The sequence below is a fragment of the Solea solea genome, chromosome 19, assembly GCF_958295425.1.
Source record: "Solea solea chromosome 19, fSolSol10.1, whole genome shotgun sequence".
In the NCBI taxonomy this organism is placed as follows: domain Eukaryota; kingdom Metazoa; phylum Chordata; class Actinopteri; order Pleuronectiformes; family Soleidae; genus Solea; species Solea solea.
In genome coordinates this window covers 1,524,009-1,546,068 of record NC_081152.1, presented here as the reverse complement: position 1 = coordinate 1,546,068, position 22,060 = coordinate 1,524,009, and the positions used below count along the sequence as shown (strand labels likewise).

The 22,060-nt window shown below is 41.1% G+C and overlaps 2 protein-coding genes across 3 annotated transcripts; one reads left to right on the top strand and one right to left on the bottom strand.

Annotated features, from left to right (window-relative positions):
* Window positions 1–93: 93 nt before the first annotated feature.
* On the bottom strand, window positions 94–11,662 carry slc25a1b (slc25a1 solute carrier family 25 member 1b). 2 transcript variants are annotated; one of them, XM_058617985.1, is made up of 9 exons: window positions 11,303–11,662; window positions 7,056–7,163; window positions 5,391–5,490; window positions 4,918–5,056; window positions 4,355–4,439; window positions 3,497–3,601; window positions 3,278–3,393; window positions 2,506–2,579; window positions 94–1,521 (listed from the first exon to the last, which is right to left on the bottom strand). In XM_058617985.1, exons 1-9 carry the CDS (start codon window positions 11,424–11,426, stop codon window positions 1,407–1,409), a joined length of 966 nt encoding a protein of 321 aa, XP_058473968.1. In that variant the 5' UTR covers window positions 11,427–11,662; the 3' UTR covers window positions 94–1,406. The 2 variants fall into 2 exon arrangements, with proteins under 2 accessions (XP_058473968.1, XP_058473970.1); XM_058617987.1 differs by lacking the exons at window positions 7,056–7,163; window positions 11,303–11,662 and adding an exon at window positions 6,056–6,161.
* A 1,671-nt stretch (window positions 11,663–13,333) lies between these two features.
* On the top strand, window positions 13,334–22,053 carry zgc:56235 (Voltage-dependent anion-selective channel protein 2-like). Its single transcript, XM_058617348.1, has 9 exons — window positions 13,334–13,493; window positions 14,877–14,947; window positions 15,676–15,725; window positions 17,951–18,103; window positions 18,209–18,261; window positions 19,604–19,825; window positions 20,004–20,154; window positions 20,242–20,299; window positions 20,586–22,053. The coding sequence occupies exons 2-9, from the start codon at window positions 14,881–14,883 to the stop codon at window positions 20,675–20,677; spliced, it is 846 nt and encodes a 281-aa protein (XP_058473331.1). The 5' UTR covers window positions 13,334–13,493; window positions 14,877–14,880; the 3' UTR covers window positions 20,678–22,053.
* Window positions 22,054–22,060: the final 7 nt, after the last annotated feature.

Genomic DNA, 22,060 nt, shown 5'->3' with positions numbered 1-22,060 from the left:
GAGAAAGTGTCCCAACCTTCCAGGAAATAGCATTTGTACGACTTCATGTTCATAACTTACTTTCTACATGTGATGAAATGAACACGACAACAGTCTGATTTGATGTTTATTTCTTATCGTACATATGATTCAGTAAGACTGAAGGCACAATACTGGGTTTATTGATGTGACATTTTTCATCTCCACATGTCTACAAGGCCAGTTTGACGTGAAGTTGTAAAAAGGCAACTCAAGGTAAACATTGTACATCCTACATGTCGATGTAAGAGAAAAGCTGCATGTAAACATGCCAGGTTCACAAAAGCCACAAACTCCAGTCTTTAACACGGCGTTACGTTTCTGAGCAGCAGTTGACACATTGGCCTCTCAGTTAAGTAAAGGCAATGCATAAAATCTTCAATAAACGTTATCTTACTCCACATGGAAGGCACTATCAAACATTCATTTCTATGCATTAAAGGCAATTTAAAATTAGAAGCAAATATCCACAGTAAAAGTTACAGTGAATTCAGAAAATAAGAACAGTTCCAACATTTGGCATCAGTGCAGTTTGTGCAACTGAGTGTGTTGATTAAAATCAAAAAATATCTATTGACTAAGTACATTTCATCATTCTTGGTCTCAAAAGATCTCAAAATGAATCATATAATACATAGGCACTATTTATACCATTGGTCGATTAAAACACTTCTGCAACTTCAAAGTTCTTCACAAGACCTCAACTAATGTTTAGAAATGTGCATTTCTAAATAAGCTTAACATATAAGTGAACAAAAACCTGGTTATTTGTGGATGCTACAATGTTTTAAATGGGACATTCATGATTTAAGGCATTTAGTTGTTGTTAATGTACTTTTTTTTTTAAAACTGTTGCTGCACTTGTAAAAGAGTTGTTATTCCATCAGCTTCTAGCTGAACATACAGGATGGTTTTAAATGGTCTTCTAAAACAGGAAAACATCATCTACATATTTGTGGGCGCTAAAACATTCAAAATCTGGTCAAATCTGTCATTTTTATCATTTCTCTATCACAAGCACCCAACCCAATCGTTTTTTTAATCAAATCTAATACAGTAGAATTCCAAGAGCTGTAGGGGAGACACACTTCATTTTTTCTCGTCAAGCAGATGTAAATAAAGGCCCCATCCCTTTCCCTGAGCTCTTAAGAACTGAACGTCCCCCCTTTCTGGAATTTAAGACAAAAACACAGCAAAGTGTGAGCAGTCTCTGCTGTCTGGAACTGTTATAAATAAAATCAAGACAATATCGATCCCTTTCGTTCTTTCTGAAATTCATGTGGAGGTAGACGTGAGAACGTAGGAGCAGTGCTGCAGGAGATGATTTTTTGGGACTTGACCTGGATTTGTGATGTGGATGGAACTGCCCTGACACCAGGATACACACGTCAGTCCGTCTTCCAAACTACGTTCAGGAACTTCACCACTTCCTCGTAGATAATGAAGACGATGGCCACGTCCAAACACACCCTACCGAGCCGAGGAACGGTACCTTTGTAGAACCTGAAATTGAATAAACCGAGACAGATAATGAATGGGAAACCGCTTCAAAAGTCACTGAGACATATCTCACACTAAGTAGCATATTTGTGATATGCTACTTAGTGTGAGATTGTCAATTTAATTATATTTATAGTTCTGCTTGAACAGACGACGGACGGAGGGAAGATCTAGCAGCGGTGATTTCGTTGACGCCCCTTTTTTCATGACGATAACGAGACGATGACAAGATAAACATGGATCTTTGATGACTAAAACATGACGAGACATGTGTGAGTTTTCGTTGACGAGACGAAAACGGACGTAAATGTTAGTGGGCGGTTTGTCAGACGAGCTCCGAGCCTTTCCAAGACGACCTAGAGTCGGTCGCGGCGCACAACTTATGTGTGACACTGAGGATGATGATGATGATGATGATGATGAAGTCGGCATCAATTCAAAAAATTCAATAAAAAAACTGTTGAAAAGTTGAAATATGGAGATAAAAGGTTTCTGCCCAACAACAATCTCCAATACTTATACCTAAATACCTAAATTAATTTGAGACTATAAAAAGACTTTAAACTAAAACTGGACTAACAACTAACACATATAGAAATGACTAAAACTCATAAGCATTTTAGTCCAAAGGCTAAAACTAAGACTAAATCTAGAAACAACACTGTCAGTCAGGGACAGGTATACCTAGTCTGCCCTCTAGTGGACAAATATTTAAGTTTTACAGATGGAGATACTTCATTCATTCATTGTTTATCCCACTGGTAGCTGAAGATGGAGAGAGACGAGGGATCGTTGGGCGGAAGGTTTCATTTTAAGAAGCTGAGCGACAGAACCATCAGTAAAACAGAGGTTTTATGAAAACTGTCTGTGTGTCACGACACCGTTCATTGACTGAGTCACTATGACAGTAGTATCAGTGAGCTCTCTGATCTCAGACATAACTGTAAACTACACACACAAACACATATCTCATTCATATGAACTTACGCCATTGGTCCCTCGTACTTCATGATCTTGACGGCACAGTCCAGTGTGCTTTTGTACTTGTGAGCTTCAAGACCCTGTTGAATAACACACACACACAAACACACACACGTTTGTGTAGCATTCAGAGAGGACATTCATTGACATAATGCATTCCCTAGCCCCTTACGCTAACCTTAACCATCACAACTAAGTGCCTAACCCTAACCCCAACCCTAACCCGAACCTAAACCTTAAAACCAGGTCCTAACCCTCAAAAAGCCCTTTTTGGGGGGACAGATTGTGAGGACCATCCAAAATGTCCTCAATTCCTTCGATTGATCCGTTTTCTGGTCCTCACAAAGATACTCATACAAGAACATACACACACGTTAGTACCTTGACTCATGAGTAGAGATACGGTTACCGATGACGACGCGGTAAACCGCAGTGAATGAGTGAGGGTGAAGGTTAATGTTACCACCCCGGGGGTCATGGTTTCTTTTCCTTGTGGGTAAGTGTCTGCATGTTTGAGTGACATGTGTGGGAGTGTCCTGCACAGGAGGTTCCAGATAAGAGGCCTGATCCTCCCACCTGCAGTGGACTTCCGTGAACCACATCACAGACTGCCAGCAGACATTTTTACTTGAGTCTCCACATTCATGCTGTGATCAGGTTTGGTCTGGTTCTAACAGTTACCATATTATATACTGTATGTGTGACGTGGTGTGACATTTTCATCGTGTTACATCGTCACTCATGAGACTGCAGCAGGGGAACATGTCCTTTAACCAACCTGCATCCTGGTTTTAATGACGTCCAGAGGAGTGTTTCCAAACACACTGGCAGCACCGGCAAAAGCTCCAAACAATCCAGTTATCAAAGGGTTAATGGCTTTGTTGGGGTCATCACCTTAGGACAGAAAAATAAAAGAGCACTCTTCATAGATTGCATTGTTTGAGTTTTAGTTAGAGTTGATTTCACGGACGAGGAACAGTTGTGTTCACTGACTCACCTTTGTACCAGTTCCTCAGGGAAGTCATGACGTAGAAGCGGATGGCCTGGTTGGAGCCTTGCTTCAGTACAGTGGCTGTAAGGCCTTGATAAGTCCCCTTCAGACCTGCAGACACATTATTCTTTTCATTCAAGTCTTTGTAATTACAGTTCTACTTGAATGAAGGAACTTCCCAGGTGCAGTGAAAGGATGTGATGACTTTAACTTCTTTTATGACGTCATTTCTGTTCTTCACGGAGAATCATTATGTGGTAGAAAGACGTTAAGAACAGCAGGTGGCAGTTTAATTACATGGACACGCCAACGGAAGCTACAGACTAGAGGAAGAAGGAAGGACAACATACTAGTGAAACGGTGGAAATGAAGAACATGCAGTGATCTCCAGCAGAGACAAAATGCTTGGTGGCAATTTGGGCGCCTCCTGAATTCCAGGAGAAACTGGAAGATTCAACACCTTGGTTACTTCTGCTCACGTGGGCCACTGAACTTTGGTTTGATTAACTGCTTTAGAGAGAACACTGAGGTTCTGACAACAGTGTTTCCCACAGTGACACTGCTATGACACAATGTAGCCCCTGGTCTCAACCATCCACTTCTTCTTCTTGTGGCTTCTCTGGCCACAGCGGATCATTGTGTGCTCTTCTGTTACACCAACTGTCCTCATGTCCTCCTTCACAATAACCTTCTCTGTGGTCATTTCCTGCATCTCCAAATATAATCACCATCTCTTCCCTGCACTTGATCAAACCATCTCAACCTTGACTATTACTTTATTTTACTTTACAGCCACTGTCTCCAATTGTGTAAAAACTGTGTAAAAATTTCTGCTCAGACAGAAGAGAAAGACTTCTTCCTCACCTTGGGTTCTGATAATCTCTCTCACCCCATGGAAAAATCCCTTGTACTTTGGGTTTGCTGATGTCTGGTCATGGATGAATTTCACCTAGAGAGACACAGTCACTATGATCAATTCATTCTCAAAGATAATCTGTCATAATCTGAGCTATGACAGTGTTCTGTGAACAGAGGGACTGCAGTGAGTTTAAATGACTAAACAGACTCAACAGTAAACATGACAGTGTTTTTTGTTTGTCAGAATTATTACTAAATCATTTTCAATATTTCTGCACCTACGACAAATAAAAAGAATGAATGAAAGTATCATAATAACATAAAGATCAATTATAGAGCAGCACGTAAAAAAATACTGTCATCATTCAGTTAGTCTCACAGCTTGTCATTATTTGTTAAATATGACAGGGAATTCATAACAGACGACATTTATCTTAATTCTTAAAGACTGCTTAAATGCACAGATTTTGCACTCTTCTTTGTTACTGGTGATGTCCACATTTCAACGCACCGTTACATCCCCAGTGAACAGTGTTGCAGATTATACTGAGAAGGGACTGGATTTGTACCTTAACTGTTTCCATGGGACAGACGACAAACACAGCTTCTGCAACTCCAGCTCCGAGACCACAGAGGAATCCTCGCTTGCTGTCCAGTACACCGTTCTCATCGCGCATCTTATTACTGAGGAACTCAAACATTCCAAATCTGCAGAAATGAACAAATAAATAATAATAAAAAACATTACAAAAACTGTACAAAGGATCTGCAATGTGTGGTGTCACTTATTAAAGGTTGATAAATGACTCCATCAATTAATTTAACTCAGACCTGAACCTGAATCAACATGTAGGCTGTTAATGTAGCATTGTAGCATTGCTGATCATTTTGTTTCAGCATACAGCATCGTTGAGGGTTGTAATGCCGTAATTGTAATTTAAATGTCATTTAAACTTCCTCCAGTTATTTACCTTCACCATCTTGTTCTCTATTACACTGACATAGTCATGGTGGTACAGGAAGTAAGTTATTAACACAGTACCTCACAGCTGCTTTAGGTATGGAGCCATACACCAGCGAGCTCAGACCTCGGTACAGGCCCCTCACCCCATGACCGTTCACCGTCTGCTTCACACAGTCACCTGGTGATAAAAGGAGAGGAGAGATGTTAAAGAGGTAAGAGACCAAGTTACAAAGGCAAAACAATCATGTCCTCGACTCATCAACGACTCCTGAGCTTCTGCAAAGACACATTCTGCATATCGTGCATGCACAGCATAAATAAGTTAGAAGTTTAAAATGTGTGTGTCGCTCTAATACTTTGAGTTTGTGCATTGACTCTGTTTTCTGCTGCTAACCTCCCGTCACTTTCACCAGAGAGGAACTCTGCCTCTCAGTTCTCACCGACCCTGACTTTATTTCTGAGTTTTTGGTTGGAAGCGCTGCAGTTTTCTTGGCGTGTGTTTCCACTGGCTCGTCTCGCCTCAGCACAGCACGGTTAACTTTCCACTAGCATAGGACCTCGTACCAGGTACTTTTTTAGTGTTAATCAGTAACTAACTGATTCTAATGATTCAGTTACACTGAAAACAACTGCTTTACAAGTCACTAGTCACTCTTTTGTGTGTGTGTGTGTGTGTGTGTCGCGTGTAAAACAAAGGCATCGCCCACGTTGAGTAGATACTATTTTTGTAGTGGAAAACCAACCTAAACCGTGCCGTGGCGAGTCAAGGCGAGTCGAGGTGAGGTGATCTGGGACCACAGTGGAAAAGAGTAGCTACAGGGAGAAGCTAAACAAAAGCTTCTCAGACAACAACCCTGCAGCACGACAGGAGTCCTTCCCCCACCCTGAGACAACAGATCCTCGACCGGCTGAGGACCTCAACAACTTATTCAGCAGGTTTGAAAAGCAGCACTTCACACCTCCCAACCGTTCACCTTCTCCACTCACCTCCACAAAAGGATAAAAAAAGGACTGCCTGTACCCCTCACCCGCCTCCCCTCTGACACCCCCCCCCCACCACCACCATTGATTGAATCACATGTCATCACTGTAACATTTTCATGCAGGTTAATAAAACTCCAAAAAGATCATGAATAACATGTAAAACATGTTTCTGATCAGATTAAAAACTGATTCATCAGATTAATAATTGACTGATCAGATTAACAGTTGACTGATCAGATTAACAGTTGACTGGACGGATTGAGCAGCAGGATTAACAGATCTTGTTGTGACCAGGTAAACCACAAAGAATAAATCGCCCATGGTAATTTAGGCGCCACTGCTTATGTGCAACCGACTTGAGGCTAAATTCTGCCAGCATAAGTAACATAGCCCGGCTTAATCCCTTATCCTAGTTTCGTGCAACAGGCCCCAGGTTTGAGAAATACTGATTTATCAAGAAAATAATGGATAGATGAATCGATTATAATAAACAGTTGCAGCCTATTTCTGACAATATCATGTGAATTGGGCCGTGATCATTTGTCATCTTTAAAACAAGGTCCCCACTTTATTTAGTGGTCCATTCACTTGATAACGTTTGGTTTAATGACCTGAAAAGGTCAACAAACGCATCACAACTTGTGCAATCCCAGGGTCAGAGGTCATGAATGTCACAACAGTTCATAACCATGGTCAACACAAACCCATCTAAAGACAGAAAACACAGGCAATGATGGCGTCTGTGAAGTATGAACTCACTGATGCCTCTGTACTTGGGAGGATTTGCCTTCTCGTCGAGCTGCAGCTGTGTTTTCACGTACTCTGTGGGGAAGGTGATGCAGATCTCTATGCCCCCTGCAATCCCACCTGAAACAACGAAAAAACAGAAAGATTTTATTTGATTTTAGAACAGATTTAATTTCACAAAGAGCCAAGAACATTAGGATTAACAGCACACCAGAGGCATTCATGTCAAATCTGCATCAACACACCGAAAACAACAAATGTGTAAATAACAACAGGTTAGTGATTGTTGAAAAATGAAAGCTTACTTATGTCTTTGATTAATATCCACTCCTCACCCACAGCTAATATTCTGTTTTAAATGCAGTCAGATTAAGTTAAATTATACACTTTTATACCCGTCATGTGTTAAACTGTCACATCTGATAATGAATCAATAATCTATTAAAATACTAATTCATTTCCAACAATTTAGATTATCAATAATTGCGTGGATTTAAATAAACAAAAAAACTTTATTAATTATTTTATTTAATTGTAAATACACTTAAACGCTTTGGTTTGTGAATGAAAACAACTAAGGCTGCTACTAACAATTATTTTCATAATCGATTGATCGACAAGCTGAAACAATCAGACATATTGTTTTAATCATGAAAAAAGCTTTCATGGATTACTAATCAACAAAATACTTTTTAATAAAAATAAATAAATGAATGAAATAAAAATAAATAAAAAATACTAGGATTTTGATTTAGTTTTGATTGATTATAAAATCTTGCATGTTCAGGTTTCATATTTGTTGAAAGATCCGTATTTAAAATATGTGATATAAGCACAGGTTTGCTGAGCTGTTCTTTTTAGGATCCTGCACTGACAGCCTAATCAAAGCCTTATCCAGAACTTATCATGAACTTAGCCAGAACCTTCATCATAAGCAGTTACTGCCTAATCTTAACCCACAATTCAAATCTTAGTAATAAACACAAGTTGCTCCTCAGAAATGAGGTTCTGGGTTCATTGGGACCAGGTTTTGGTCTCCATGAGGACTACTGGTCCTGAAAAGGACAAGGTCAGTGATTATGACAGAAAAGGTCCCAAAGAGGTCAGAAATAAATACACACACACACACTGTGCATTGAAATCATCTGGAGCACACTGTGAGGAGCAGCTCAGCTCCACCTTAAAAACCCTGCCCTCTCACACATCTGCCTCAAACAGCAAACACGCAGCTGTCTGCTGATTGGCTCAGCTGACCTCAGTGTGATTCGCCCACAGTTACTCCCACTCTTCCTACTGATTTCAGTCAAAGGGGGTGTGTGCAGCCTTCACGCCACACAGCCTTCACCACATCACCCCATAACAACACAGCAGCAGTCAGCCAGTGACTGGATCCCAGCGTGGGAGACGACCACAGAGGTTACAGCACAGGGAGAAACCATCCAGAAAGTTGTCAAAGACTGTTCAGCCGTGTGCTGCATTCAATGACCCTGGCTGCAGTGTGCTGCATTCAATGACCCTGGCTGCAGTGTGCTGCATTCAATGACCCTGGCTGCAAATGTTTAAAAAAAACACACATTTATGCAGCAGCAGCAGCAGCAGCAGCGGCTTAAAAAACACACATACCACAAAGCTGAACATGCACTTTTTCTAGTTCACACACAAAATAACATGCAGAACATTCCGTTTGCCATTGTTTCAGCCTGCACTGGAACATGCATGTCATCCTGGTCATGCGTGTACAAACACAACTTGGCAACTGCTTTTTTTTGTTTTTTAAAGTGCCAGTTATGACACACCCAGAGAATCCCTTTAATTACAGGCCGGCTCTTCCATCTGTAGCTGCTGTAGCCACAAATTAAACCCACGTCAGAAAGCGTTCACACTGACATCCTCTGCAAACATGCCTTCATGCAGTACCTGCATTATATCCACGTATTCAAGCTGGAAAAAGATACAGAACCAGTTTATCAAGTCCAACATGTAGGGGCACCTTCACAGATATTTTGAAAGTGAATGAAGAAAGAGCAGTTTATGATCCACATTGATAAATGACTTGTTATTTGTTTTAGGATAGTTTTAACCTAAGACAATAGTCGCACAGGTTAAGTATGAGAAATTAACAAAATGGTCAGAAGTCCAGATGCATTTTGAGACTTTCCAATGAAGGAAAAGCGCAGACTCAACATTCTGCACATTATCTTATCATGTTGGTGGCCACGTGCCTCAAAGACAGTCCCACTTCCTGAGTTGGGAGGTTGTTTGACCCACTTATTTGAACTTGTGGGCCTGTAGTTTTTTTTTGTCTCTCTAACATGTTGATAAGTAGGCAGAATAATGTTTTTAATAATTAGCATTGGAGGATTGGAGCTTTGTTCTTGGTGCAGGAGATGAACACATATGATGACACAAGCACACTTCAAAAACAGTCCTGAACTAAACTAGTCCCAAACCTTTTGTAACGGAGGTGCAGGTGAACCCGTGTGCAGCCACTGACAGAGCAATAAGCTTTGTCACTGTGCCTCATGACCGCATGGCCCCTGAGCTCACGCTGTAAGAATGCTTACTGCTGACAGTGATGTGTGTAAACGTTGTAATGTACAAAAACAAATTCAGTTAGTGTGAGGCTGTCGGCTCTTCCTTACATCCTAACTGTGTTGCAGTGTTATCGGCTGTGATTGCACAACTATTGTGCACACTGAGCTCTGGATGTGAAGTTGAGCCGTCTGTCACTCATTGACCAATGAGACAGGATCATTTTAACCGAGTTTCTTTGAAAAAAAAAATGCTCTGTGCTAAAGTCTAAACGTTCCAGGACACGTGAGAGTCAGTGCAGCTCCTGCAGCCCAGCTACATCTGGTATCATATTAATGCCCTTTCAGTGGTTCATAGTTGAATGTGGTTACAGCATGTAGCAAAGCACAGGACATCTAGTCCCCATGCATCACAAGCACATGGACAGAACTACAAAAACAACTCTTCCATCCTCATTTGGAGCAGAAATTCAACTCACGTTAATGCGATAACTAGCGCTATAGACGTGTTTGCAGCATCAGAAATGTGACCTTGTTCAGGGGTGGGAAACCCTGGCTTAAACATTTAATTAATGTACTGGAACCACGCTACCAAATGAAGGCCAAGCAGGTCACACCTTACTACAAAGGTGTTTCTTTTCATGTATGATCATGTTATTGGAGGTCAGAGGTCAGATTTAGTGACCTTAACAACAGATTGATGGACCTTCAGAGCAACACAGAGCTTAGTTATTTACTTACTTAGTTTACAATTGACTGTGGATGTCTGGTTACTTTGTCACAATTTGACAAAGAGGCCTTAGTGTGGTACATTATATCGATGACACCATGTAGACAATTGAAATGGGAATTACAAAACTGAATGAGTTCTGACATAAAGCCAATGATCCAAGACTAAACTAGACAAGTCTAAACATGGCAGACCCATCTAAAATCTAACTAAATCAAATCCTGACCTTATGACCTAATATATAATATAATATAATATAATATAATATAATATATATATATATATATATATATATATATATATATATATATATATACATATTGCACATATAATATGCATATATGTTTGGATATATGTATACATACATATGTAATATGTATATATACATATATATATATATATATATATAGATATAGATATACATATACATATATAAATATGTATTTATAGGTATATATACATATATCCGAACATATATGCATATTATATATACATATATACATACATATACACACATATATATATATATATACACACATATACATATATATATGCATATTTTATACAGCATACAGTACTGCCAGTACTGTGAATGAAGTGAATGAATGAAACTTTCAATAAACGTCATTAATTGTACACATTTATATATTTTTATGAACTGAAAAAGTGAGTTTAACATCTGCATTTGAGAGATTTGAGTCCACAGAGGTCCATGTGATGTAAATGTCATCCATGTTGCACATAGGGCCTGTGGTGATGTATACAGACACCCTACATTTGGCAACAACGGAAAATATGCTCCATGTCGTCCAAATGTGACATTTTCAAACCGCTTCAAAGACAACGTCAGTAAATGATAGCACTGCTTTTTTTTTTAAATAAATAAAAATAAAAGTTATTGAAACATGTGCAGAAACCTTGCATTGCAGTGGAACAGCGATCACATCTGCACGGACAGGTCAGACGTGTAAACAGCACTTCCTCACAAACTTTCTTACCTGCCAGAATCGCTTTGCCGGGGTGAGTGAGTTTGGCTTTGCCCCCCGCTGGAGCAGCAGCAGCAGCAGCAGCCAAACAATGAGGTCTGTGAAACGGACTCACGAAGACCGGCGGTACAGGCATGACTGCGATACACTAACTTTAGTAAATACACTGTTCGCGGTTAAGTCGGTGCAGAGGAGCACTGAGCCTGCAGCGCCTGCTTCCTTCAGTCCGAGAGACGTTCACCGCCGCCGACCATTGGACTCTCGCTGCTGAGGTGTTGTTGGTAAATGTCACTGTACTTTTGACAGTGAAGTAATCACCTCAGCACACACACACACACACACACACACACACACACTTGCATAATCACACAAACAGACACACACACGCGCACACACACACACACACACCCTCGCGGAGGCTGATAACGTCGAGTCAGTGTTCATTCAGGGAGGGGCAGAGTGCACACAGCTCCCATCCACGACTGCTCCCCCTCCAACTCGAACACGAGAAGCGCCATGTTTGTCGTAAACATTTAAGGTGGACCGGTGACTTTGTGCCGCCTGCTCAGTCGTCGTTAAAAAACATTTGTTAAATGCAAGTAATTAACAAACCTGTATTTTTTTATTGCATTTTAGTATTACTAACTAATTACTCTTTAGTTAACTTAGGGCACGATTTACAATGTACTTTGTAGCTGTAGCTGTAACTTTAAAGGCGACATAGACCGGAAGCTCCAATTAACGCTGCTTTTGTGTGTGTATCTGTGTCATTACCTCGTTTATGAAACCCTAAAGTTTCAGTACAAACAGTTCAGCCACTGCTGAGAAAATAGGCTTTTATTGTTTTCCTGGGTTCTGCAAAGCAGAATGGCACTTCCGTTTGCTCATGATGTCATCAGGAAACCTCACCACTGTAGCTCCTCCTGGTGCGGGCACTAGTCCGGGCACATCTGGTTGCGTACATTCAACCGCGGATGGATGCGCTGCTGAGATGCAGCGCATCCATCGTGCCAGAGGGGGAGCTGTGTATCTGAGAGCTGACGTGCTAATTACGTCACTTCCAGGTACCTGGCCAATCACAGGACAGTGGGAAAGTGCTCGTTGGCTGGCCAATCACAACACAAAAAATCACAAGAAAAAAAAAAAATGTAAGATTCTCCACCCCGATTCAACCCACTGATTTGTGGTCCTGCTTCCACAGATGAAACTCCGGGCAAGCGGTAACCATCGGTACCCCTGCATCTGCCCTGTTCCAGCTATTTCATTTTGTATGAATGCGGCCACCTCCTCCAAGTTTGTATGGTTTATCCTCCTGAACAAACCAAGTTTCTGACACAGTCTCTTCAGCGTCCTAATACTTATCACCACACCGTGTTTTTGAGCCAAAAGACAGAGAATTTCCTTATTATTATAGCTGATTCTGAAGAACCGCTAAATTAAGCATCTGTAGAGGCAGCCATGGCCATTGACTATAGTACTTTGATATTTTCTAAATAAATTTTTTTTTTTGCCTGACTTTATTTTTTTTTCTTGTGCCTGATTTTTTTTTTTGCCTGACTTTATTTTTTTTATAGTGCCAGTTTTTTTTTTTTGTTTTTTTTGCCTGACTTCTTTTTTTCTTGTGCCGGATTTTTTTTTTTTTGGGCCGTTTTTTTTTTTTGGCTGGCCCTAATACTCCTGTGGTTTGTGGACGGCACCTCAGTCTGATAGTTTTGCATGACAGAACCCATTTTCAGATGAGATACACAGCCGATAAGTAATGTTTCTGTTCATGAAAAGAAAACATAGGCAGAATAATAAGGTCAACGACAGCTAGGCTCACCAAAAGTTACAAACCGCAGCTTTAAAAAGTAAAGTGCCTCATTGTAAAGTACATTTCTTTAAAGGTCAAAATGGAAGAATTAGCAACATGGATGATGCCTTTCCTCTCCCATTACAGAACGTCCGAGGTCTCAAATGAGCAGCTTTTAGTCAGGCGGTGGGAGATTGTTATCTTGTTTTTGCATCAACTCTTCGTTTGCTCTTCGAACTCGCTCCGCGCATGCGCCGTGTGTCTCCTTCATCGTGCCCTGTGCCCGTTAGACAGAGCTGATTTAGGCTAGTTGTCAACTAACTCTCGGAGCAACGTCACCTGTCACTCTGGTCAGGCTCGCTCCAGGCTCTGCTGCAGACTTCCCCCCGCTGTGTGAACACCTTAGCGCCGGTAAGAAGAGTAACCACTGCTGGTGAATGTGAAACACGGCGCTCATGCTAACGTTGATGCTACTGAGCGGTTTTTTTCAAGGTTAGCCTCAAGGCTAGCATGTAGACGGACGGTGTGTTATGTAACGATGTGCAGCCACAGTTTAATCCGTGGATGATGGTGGAGAATTCCACTGATACACAACAGCGTTATTAACTTGTGGCTAATTAGCCGTGAGGGTGTGTGTTTGCTGTTAGCATAGTGATGGTCAAGTAAGCTAACGGTCAACCCCCTCCCCACACACACCTCTGTCGCTGATCCATCTGTTGTCCTTTGTCCCTGCAGAATATATTCTCTTACAAACGCTGCTTTTTCTTACCCGCAGTAGTTTAGTATTCACCAGACTAACATGTAATAACAGTGCAGATGATTCTTAAGAGCTCCTCTCTGCCTCCGTGATGAGCTGTAGGGCCCTTTGCCTTCTTAACTTTCTCAGCCTTGTCATATCTTGACTTGACCACAGCCTATTGTGTAGTGTTGTTCCTCTGTGCTAATGTCAGCTGTGTCCCTCATGTGGAGGATAAAGATAAAGATGGTAGAAGATGGATGGATGAGGGAACGTACATGTATTTGTGAGGATTGGTGAACTTCTCAGCTGCTTGTCCTTTTCTGCTGATGCTCATGGCTCAGTCAAATCAGGCATGTGACTCAATGAATTCAACAAATAATGAAACCCAAAAACTTATGAGAAAAAAAAGAAAAAAAACTTATAAAAAGAAAGTTTTTGTTCTCTTTGGAAGAAAAAAAATTAATTGGTTTTAAATAGGGGTGCAATTATTTTAATAATTAATTAATCTCCATCAATCAACAGTAGGTTGGTCCATATAATGTCAGAAAAGGAAACGTGTTGATCAGACTGACATGAACAGACTTATGTGACACACACTTATGGCCATAATTCAAGAATTCAAATGCAAATAGACAGACATAGACCTGTCAACCTGTTGGCAACTGTTCAGTCCCCAACAGGTTTAAATCCATGTCATCTTGGGCAGTTTCATTCAGTTCTATCAGGCCAGAATGACCGTGTAGAGTTTGTAATCAACTAAAATCATTATTTGAGTCAGTATTGAGTCAGCATTTCCAAATCCAGACAGGCATTTCCAAATCTACACACACACACACACACACACACACTCCAGTTCATTCATGCATCCGTGTTCTACTGCTTCATATCTGAGTCCGGTCACATTTTCCAATTTGGTTGTTATATTATAAGTAACCAGAGACGTACGGAGAAAAAAAATGTAATTACATAAAAATAATGGACATTAATGTCTCTTCATTCATCGTGTTCATTGCTTTGGTTGAAGTAATCTTATTTGCTCATTGTATCCTCTGTAGAACAATGGCTGTCCCTCCTTCATACGCTGACCTGGGCAAAGCTGCCAAGGACATATTCAGCAAAGGCTATGGTGAGTACAGGAAGTTGTTATTATCTGCTGAATTGAGTCTCTTAAAATCAGGTTTCTCAATAGGACCAGGTACATGCACCTCATCAGGTCTGTTAAGACCTTTGCTGCATATCTGCCCTCTTTCCTTTCCTATTGAAAAAAGTCTTAAAATGCTCAAAAATACATTTATAAAACAATCATGTTTGCAAGATGGTACAAAAAATACTTAGTGTATGTAAATAATTAGTCTGACTAAAATAGTTTTAAATAGAATTTCTCAAAGTCGTGCTACTTATCTGGGTCAGAAGTGAGTGGGAGTCAAAGTACGATGCAACTAGACCCAAACTGGTCTAGAAGCTCTGTGCTTGTTCCACATTTCCTCTCTCGGCATTGAATTTATGTCCTTGAAGCTTAAAGAATTGAATATTTTAGAAAGAATGTTGCTTGATAAGGTTACCAACCAGCAGGCAGCTGAAGTTGTTTTGATCTGTCATATAATCAACCAATAGGAAAATTCTCAATACTAATAAGCTGAATGGTGACATAGAGGAGGTGGACAGTGGACACTATTAAATCGATTCCCTGCTAGTGTTTTTACACTGGGACATGAACAGTAGACTCATCTTATTTGCTTTCTTAGTGAGTACTTTTCCATGCAAATGTCAAATGACTGCTTTAAATCTCCTTGAATATGATTTGTATTTGTTTTACCTGGCCCCGGTTATGATTCTATCTCTTAAATCCACCAGGCTTTGGTGTCGTGAAGCTGGACCTCAAGACAAAATCACAAAGTGGAGTGGTGAGGACACCAGATTTTCTCAACCTTCTTGTCGGCCTCTGGCCACTTGGTGCTACATTGTCTTCTACCCTGTCTTTGCCTTCCTGCTGCTGTCTCTAACCTTTACCTCCCTCAACTATATACAGTAAAAAGTTCCTGCAATAACTGCAATAAAATGCTGCTTCTGTAACCTGAAGCTTGAAGGTTTTTAGGTCTAACACTTGGCTGATGCGCTTCTGCTTAATCTGTATTTTGGAGAAGCTTGACAGGACCACAGGTGTGTGTGTTTGTGGCCTGTCTGTCTCTCCACCTGCTTGTCCTTTAACCTCCTCTCTGTCTACATGCTGCTTCCCTCTGTACTGGACTGCTCATGCTCTAATGTAGATGGTAAGATTGTGTCAGAGCTACTTCCTCCAGTCGTCTGTCCTGTTTTGTTACATCACCCTCTCCTTATTTGTGCATTATTTTTCCATTCACATTTTTTTGTCTGAATGTGATCATTCACCCATGGTGAACATTTCATTCTACCCTCTGTCACATCAGCTTCTGGTGATTTTCATGGCTCAGTTTATCTGTAATTCATCTTTAGTTGAGGGAAAACTTTTAATCTGGACTATTAATCTGCCTGGTCAGTGAGAATGTTTAGCACAGTTTTCTAAAAGCTTCCGTGCCCAGATTTTGGAACCAGTTGAAAGAGCGTGTTGGGTGCGTGTGGACTGCACATGAACTGAACTTTGGCCCCACCAGTAGGTGGAGTATAACCTGCTCACCAAGCAGAAAACACATTTCGGCAACAGAAGAAGTCGTTGCTTATAGTAGGGCTGTCACAAACGAAACACGTGGGTATCGCGGGTTGCATTTCTGAAACTGATTGTGAAAGCTTCATAAGGAATTTTGGGGAAATCCACTCTGACTGGGCTGAAGCTGGGGGAAATCACCACCATTATTCCTGTGTGTGGCGCGCCTGCCAAACGCGGATTCTCGCTCCAAAAGTGAATCAAAACAGCCCAAAGAAGACGTCTCACAAGAGGATCGCAAGTCCTCACAAAGACTTGGACAATTTTGATTTCACAAAAGCAGCCGAACACTTCACTTCAATAAAACACTGATGCAAGCGGACATCAACGGAGAATCGTGACATTTGTTTTCATTTGTCCCTTATTTTCATTATTTATTTCAAAGTTAGCGCAATAGATAAGTGTGTAAAGTGGTCTTAGTTTAAAAGAGTCAGTCTCTGCATAATGTATTTCCGGTTAATTCAGCAGGGCATTTGTTACGACCAGGCCTCGTGGAAAACCTGAGCGCAACATGAATAATGAGACTTCCTCTCCCCAACTCCAAAGAAACCACCATTTTAAAGGTTTATTAAAACCAAGCACAGAATGTCTGCTGGCAGTCTGGCTGTGAGCGGTTTGAGGAAGTCCTGCAGCTTATTCACATTCCTTCTGTGCAGGACCAATCAGCTCCCAGGATCCACCTAGACTCACTCACACATGTCATTCACTCAAACATGCTCACCTGCAACCATCACACACACACACACACACACACACACACACACACACACACGGAGAAAGCATTCCTGATCCTGGGGTCGTAACAGCATTGATTATTTATTTCTCATTTAGTTTATAATAATTAGATTTTTGCCTCTTCAGTTTACAGTTTGTCTTTTAGAATTCAGTGAAAACTTCAATCTTTTCGGTCGATTTTGTGCGCGGGGGGGGTTCTGTGTGTGTGTGTTGCGTGTTGCGTGTTTCTTGTTACGTGTCTGTGTAAGAATACTGTACGTACGTACGTACCGTCAAAACCTGGTCATTTAGGTCGTTTTGGGCAATAACCCACATCATCATTGTTCTTTCAAGCTGAGCTGTGTATTCATTTGTCAATTATATAGTATATGCAGTTCATAATGCAGCATATTAATCAACGTTAATAGTATTATAGACACAGTAGGAAATTCAACAATTATCAATTTGTCGTAATCTACATTCTCACCGTTGTGTCACACATTTGAAGTTGTATCATAACTACTTTCAGTAGTTTCTCTGTCTTGTGGTACTGGTGTTTTGCATGGATTCATGTTCAGGAACATTGTGGTTGTCTCTCACTATGTTATTCCCGCCCAGTACAGTTCACAAATAACTAAATAAATAAGTGTTCTTTAGTTTTCATACTTCAGTTTATTAGTCATTGTTTCCTGTGTGTGGTGTATTAAATCTGTGTCCTGCTCATCCTCCTCTCAGGAGTTCAACACGTCTGGCTCCAGTAACACAGACACAGGCAAAGCCTCAGGAAACCTAGAGACCAAGTACAAGATGAAGGAGCTGGGACTGAGCCTCAGCCAGAAGTGGAACACAGACAACACACTGGCTTCTGAAGTGACTGTGGAGGACCAGGTACACGTTCACTGCTCACACATGGTTTTTTCTTCTGCTTTTTGCATCGTTTTAGTTTGAACTGGAGTGTGGACTGTTGACAGCAAGTGTTGATTTTATTTACAGCTGGCCCTAGGACTGAAGGTTGGCTTGGACACGTCTTTTGTGCCAAACACAGGGTAAGACATTTATTACCATGAGTGTTGATTGAGATACTGTGAATCTTTATGAAGGATTTGGCTAAAACATTGAATTGCAAACTGGGACAGTTGGGATCTAATTTTTTAATGTCAAGCTTTAGTTAAATATTTACTGCGTGTTATAGATTTAAAACAAGACAAGCATTACCACACTAACTACTTCTAACAAAGCAAGGATGACAACTTAAGGATATGACTTGTTTGTAACATTTATGTATTGTATTTATAAAAATTGGTGTACAACATAGAACGATTAAATTGCAGCCTTTTTGATTTGCTTCTATTAAGCTCTGATTTAAAACCACTCGTATGAGTAACCTGACCTGATCTTCCTGCATGTCTTTAGCTACTATTGTCCAATTTCTCTGAATGTTTTTGGTTAAAGGTGTAGTAGCTAGGTGTTTGTCTTCTCTTTTAAACTCTATTTATTAAAGCAACATAGGAAGTTTGATGTACGGTGGCCCGGAAGTGCAAATCACCACCGCAAATGGGAAAACACAACAACATTAACTCAAAACACAACAACATTAACTGTACATGCTGTTAGTAAGGATCGTCGCTGAGATCAACAGTGACACTGAATAGAAAAACAAAAGGAGGAGACAGATCAGAACAGATCAGTGATTGGTGGGTAAATGGTCAGCTGCTCTGCACATATGCAGCTCAGTCTTGGCCTCTGCCTCCCTCTCTGTGTCTCCAGCCATGTCGGCTCTCCAGTAGAGCCAGATGCAGCTCACTTATGTGACAGAACTGGCGATTTCTTCCTCTGGAAGTATCTTAGGTTGATGCAAAATTTGTCGCTTTTTTGAATAAAAGTTCCTGGGGTCTGAAAATCGCTCTGATACTGATCAAAATCACAGAAAACTAAGAAAGTTCTGTAAACCCTGAATGGTCAATGGTCTGTATTTATATTGTGCTCCTGTAGTCTTGCTGTCCACTCAAAGCTGCTTTACACTACTCGCATACATTCATACAGTGCATCTACTGCATGTGCAGCGCGTTTTCTATCACACATTTTTCATACTCACTCACATCAGGAGCAACATGGGGTTACGCGTGTTGCCCACGGACTAAAGTGCTTTAATAAACATTAGTAACATGATCAGGATGTGAGTGCTCAGTTGTCTTCCATGCAGTTGCAATACGATGTTTTTGGAATGTTGGTTACAGCTCAGTGGTAAATGCATCATAAACATCCAAGGAAGTAAAGACTGTGGTGAACGTGTATCTGTAGAAACTCAAGGTTCTGATATTGTGTCAAACAGAAAATCATATTGATGATTGATGAGATTAACAATGACTCACTGTGGCATTTCTGCAGTAAAAAAAGTGGGAAGCTGAAGACGGGCTACAAGCGGGACTACATGAACCTGGGTTGCGATGTGGACTTTGAGGGTCCCATCATCCATGCCAACGGCGTGCTGAGCTATGAGGGCTGGGTGGCTGGCTACCAGATGGCCTTCGACACGGCCAAGTCTAAAATGACCCAGAACAACTTTGCCCTGGGATACAGGGCTGGAGACTTCCAGCTGCACACCAACGTGTGAGTACAGCAGTGTTTAGTGTGTATTCACTTTACTTCACTTTACTTTTTGTGTTCAACATGTAAGAAGATGCCGTCTCGTGTTTTTTTTGTTTGTTTATTTTTTAAGATTTTGAGGTTGTTAATGAAGTGTAGTTTTGTGTACGGTCGTCTCTGATGTGTTATTCTTCTCTCTTAGTAACGATGGAACCGAGTTTGGCGGCTCCATCTACCAGAAGGTGAATGACGAGCTGGAGACAGCCGTCACTCTGGCCTGGACCGCTGGCAGTAACAACACTCGCTTTGGCATCGCTGCCAAATACAAGCTGGACAAAGACGTGTCTCTGTCTGTGAGTGTGGCAGCAGTTTGTTTCCAGCAGCTAATTCTCCCAAAAATAACAGTGCAGTGTTTTATCCTGTTCTTTTCTGACCTGTAGGCCAAAGTGAACAACGCCAGTCTGATCGGAGTAGGCTACACCCAGAGCCTTCGACCTGGTAAGTTCTCTCCCTCCTCCTCGCCCCCTACACTTCCTGTAGTGTATTGCAGTTGTTGAATGTGATTTGCCAGAGGAGGTGTTTTTAACATGTTGACGACCTGTCAACAATAACCGTTTTTCAAAATGAACATTAAAAGCTCTTCTTTTGAATCTTTTAAACGAATGCACACTGACACAGTCCTGAGAAGCAGATGATGGCGAGCACACCTGTGTCAGTGGACTACAGGTGTGAAGAGGCTTTAAAATGGTGAACACTGAACATTCTCTGTCTCTGGTCTCTGCAGGTGTGAAGGTCACTCTCTCCGCCCTGATCGACGGGAAGAACTTCAACGCGGGCGGACACAAAGTGGGCATGGGCTTCGAGCTGGAGGCGTAAAGGAGAGAACTCTCACCTGTCTGTCAGCCCTTTCACACACACACACCACTGTCCCTGTCTTCCTCTCACGTTTTCCCCTCTTCACATTTCACAAGCGTGTGTGACAGTAATGGTGGCGTTCCAGCGCCATGAACACCATAGTTGTGGAGCCCAGAGAGCAACTGGTGGTTTTTATTTGCAGATTGTCACTGATTGTAATGGTCATGGAAGGCAACACCTTTTATTTCCCTTAGATGAAGTTGTCTTTAGTGTAAATGTGTAGCTTATTTAACCTTCTGTCAAAAAGTGAAGTGGAAAAAAAAAAACAGCATGTGAGGATGAAAAGGTTGATGCAGAGCTTCAACGCTTGTTAAAAAAAAAAAGTTTGTTTTCTGGTTTCGTCGTGGTTGGAAAACACAAAACAGGAGTTTGTTGCGACGTGTGAATCCCTATAATCGTTTGTTCATCAGGTTTCATGAGCACAGGACTGACATATTTAATTGCTGCTGGTTAGAGAATGAGAGACATTTAAAGGTCCAGTGTGTAAGAATTAGTGACTTCTAATGACAGGTTGTAACCAAAGGGAACTAAGTTACCTGTAGAACACTAGAAAGGACTTGATTATCAAGCGTGTAGTAGTGATGAGGCTCTCGTTGATAGATGTTTACATTGTTTCATGCACTCCAGAGCTCGTTTTTGTTTGTGTGGTAGTGTTCTGATTTACACATAGACTCTGCTGTAGAAATACAGATGCCCAAAGTACTTAAAAAAAGGCTGATTCTAAGACGATAATTCTTTTAAGGGGTCATCTGTGGTTACTATATTCAATTTCTACCTATAAATCCTCCCTAAATCTTATACACTGGCCCCTTTAAAAAAAAAATTCCATTGCTTACAAGTCTATAAATCCTTTGCTACAACTTTCCGTTAGGTGAAATCAATTGAGTGGAATCTTCAGGTAGTTTGTGTAGTTAGTCTGCATTTCTACGACATTGTTTTCATCTATCTGTCCTGGCATGATGGTCAGTGTCCGTCCATGATGAACATCTGTCCTGGCATGATGGTCACAGGCAGGAGTCAGTGTCCGTCCATGCTGAACATCTGTCCTGGCATGATGGTCACAGGCAGGAGTCAGTGTCCGTCCATGCTGAACATCTGTCCTGGCATGACGGTCACAGGCAGGAGTCAGTCTCCGTCCATGCTGAACGTACAGAGACGACTGTGCCGTCTTCATGGTCTCACATCTCAAGTCAAGTCTGTCCTACTTGTTTTGTTTTTTCATCTAAATCCATTCACATGATTATGAGAATCATAGTTGTTTGTCACTTAGACACAGTACCTCATTTTTTTTCCTGTGTTATCTAAGGGAATTCTAATAATAAAACAAATGTAAGAAATGTGTAT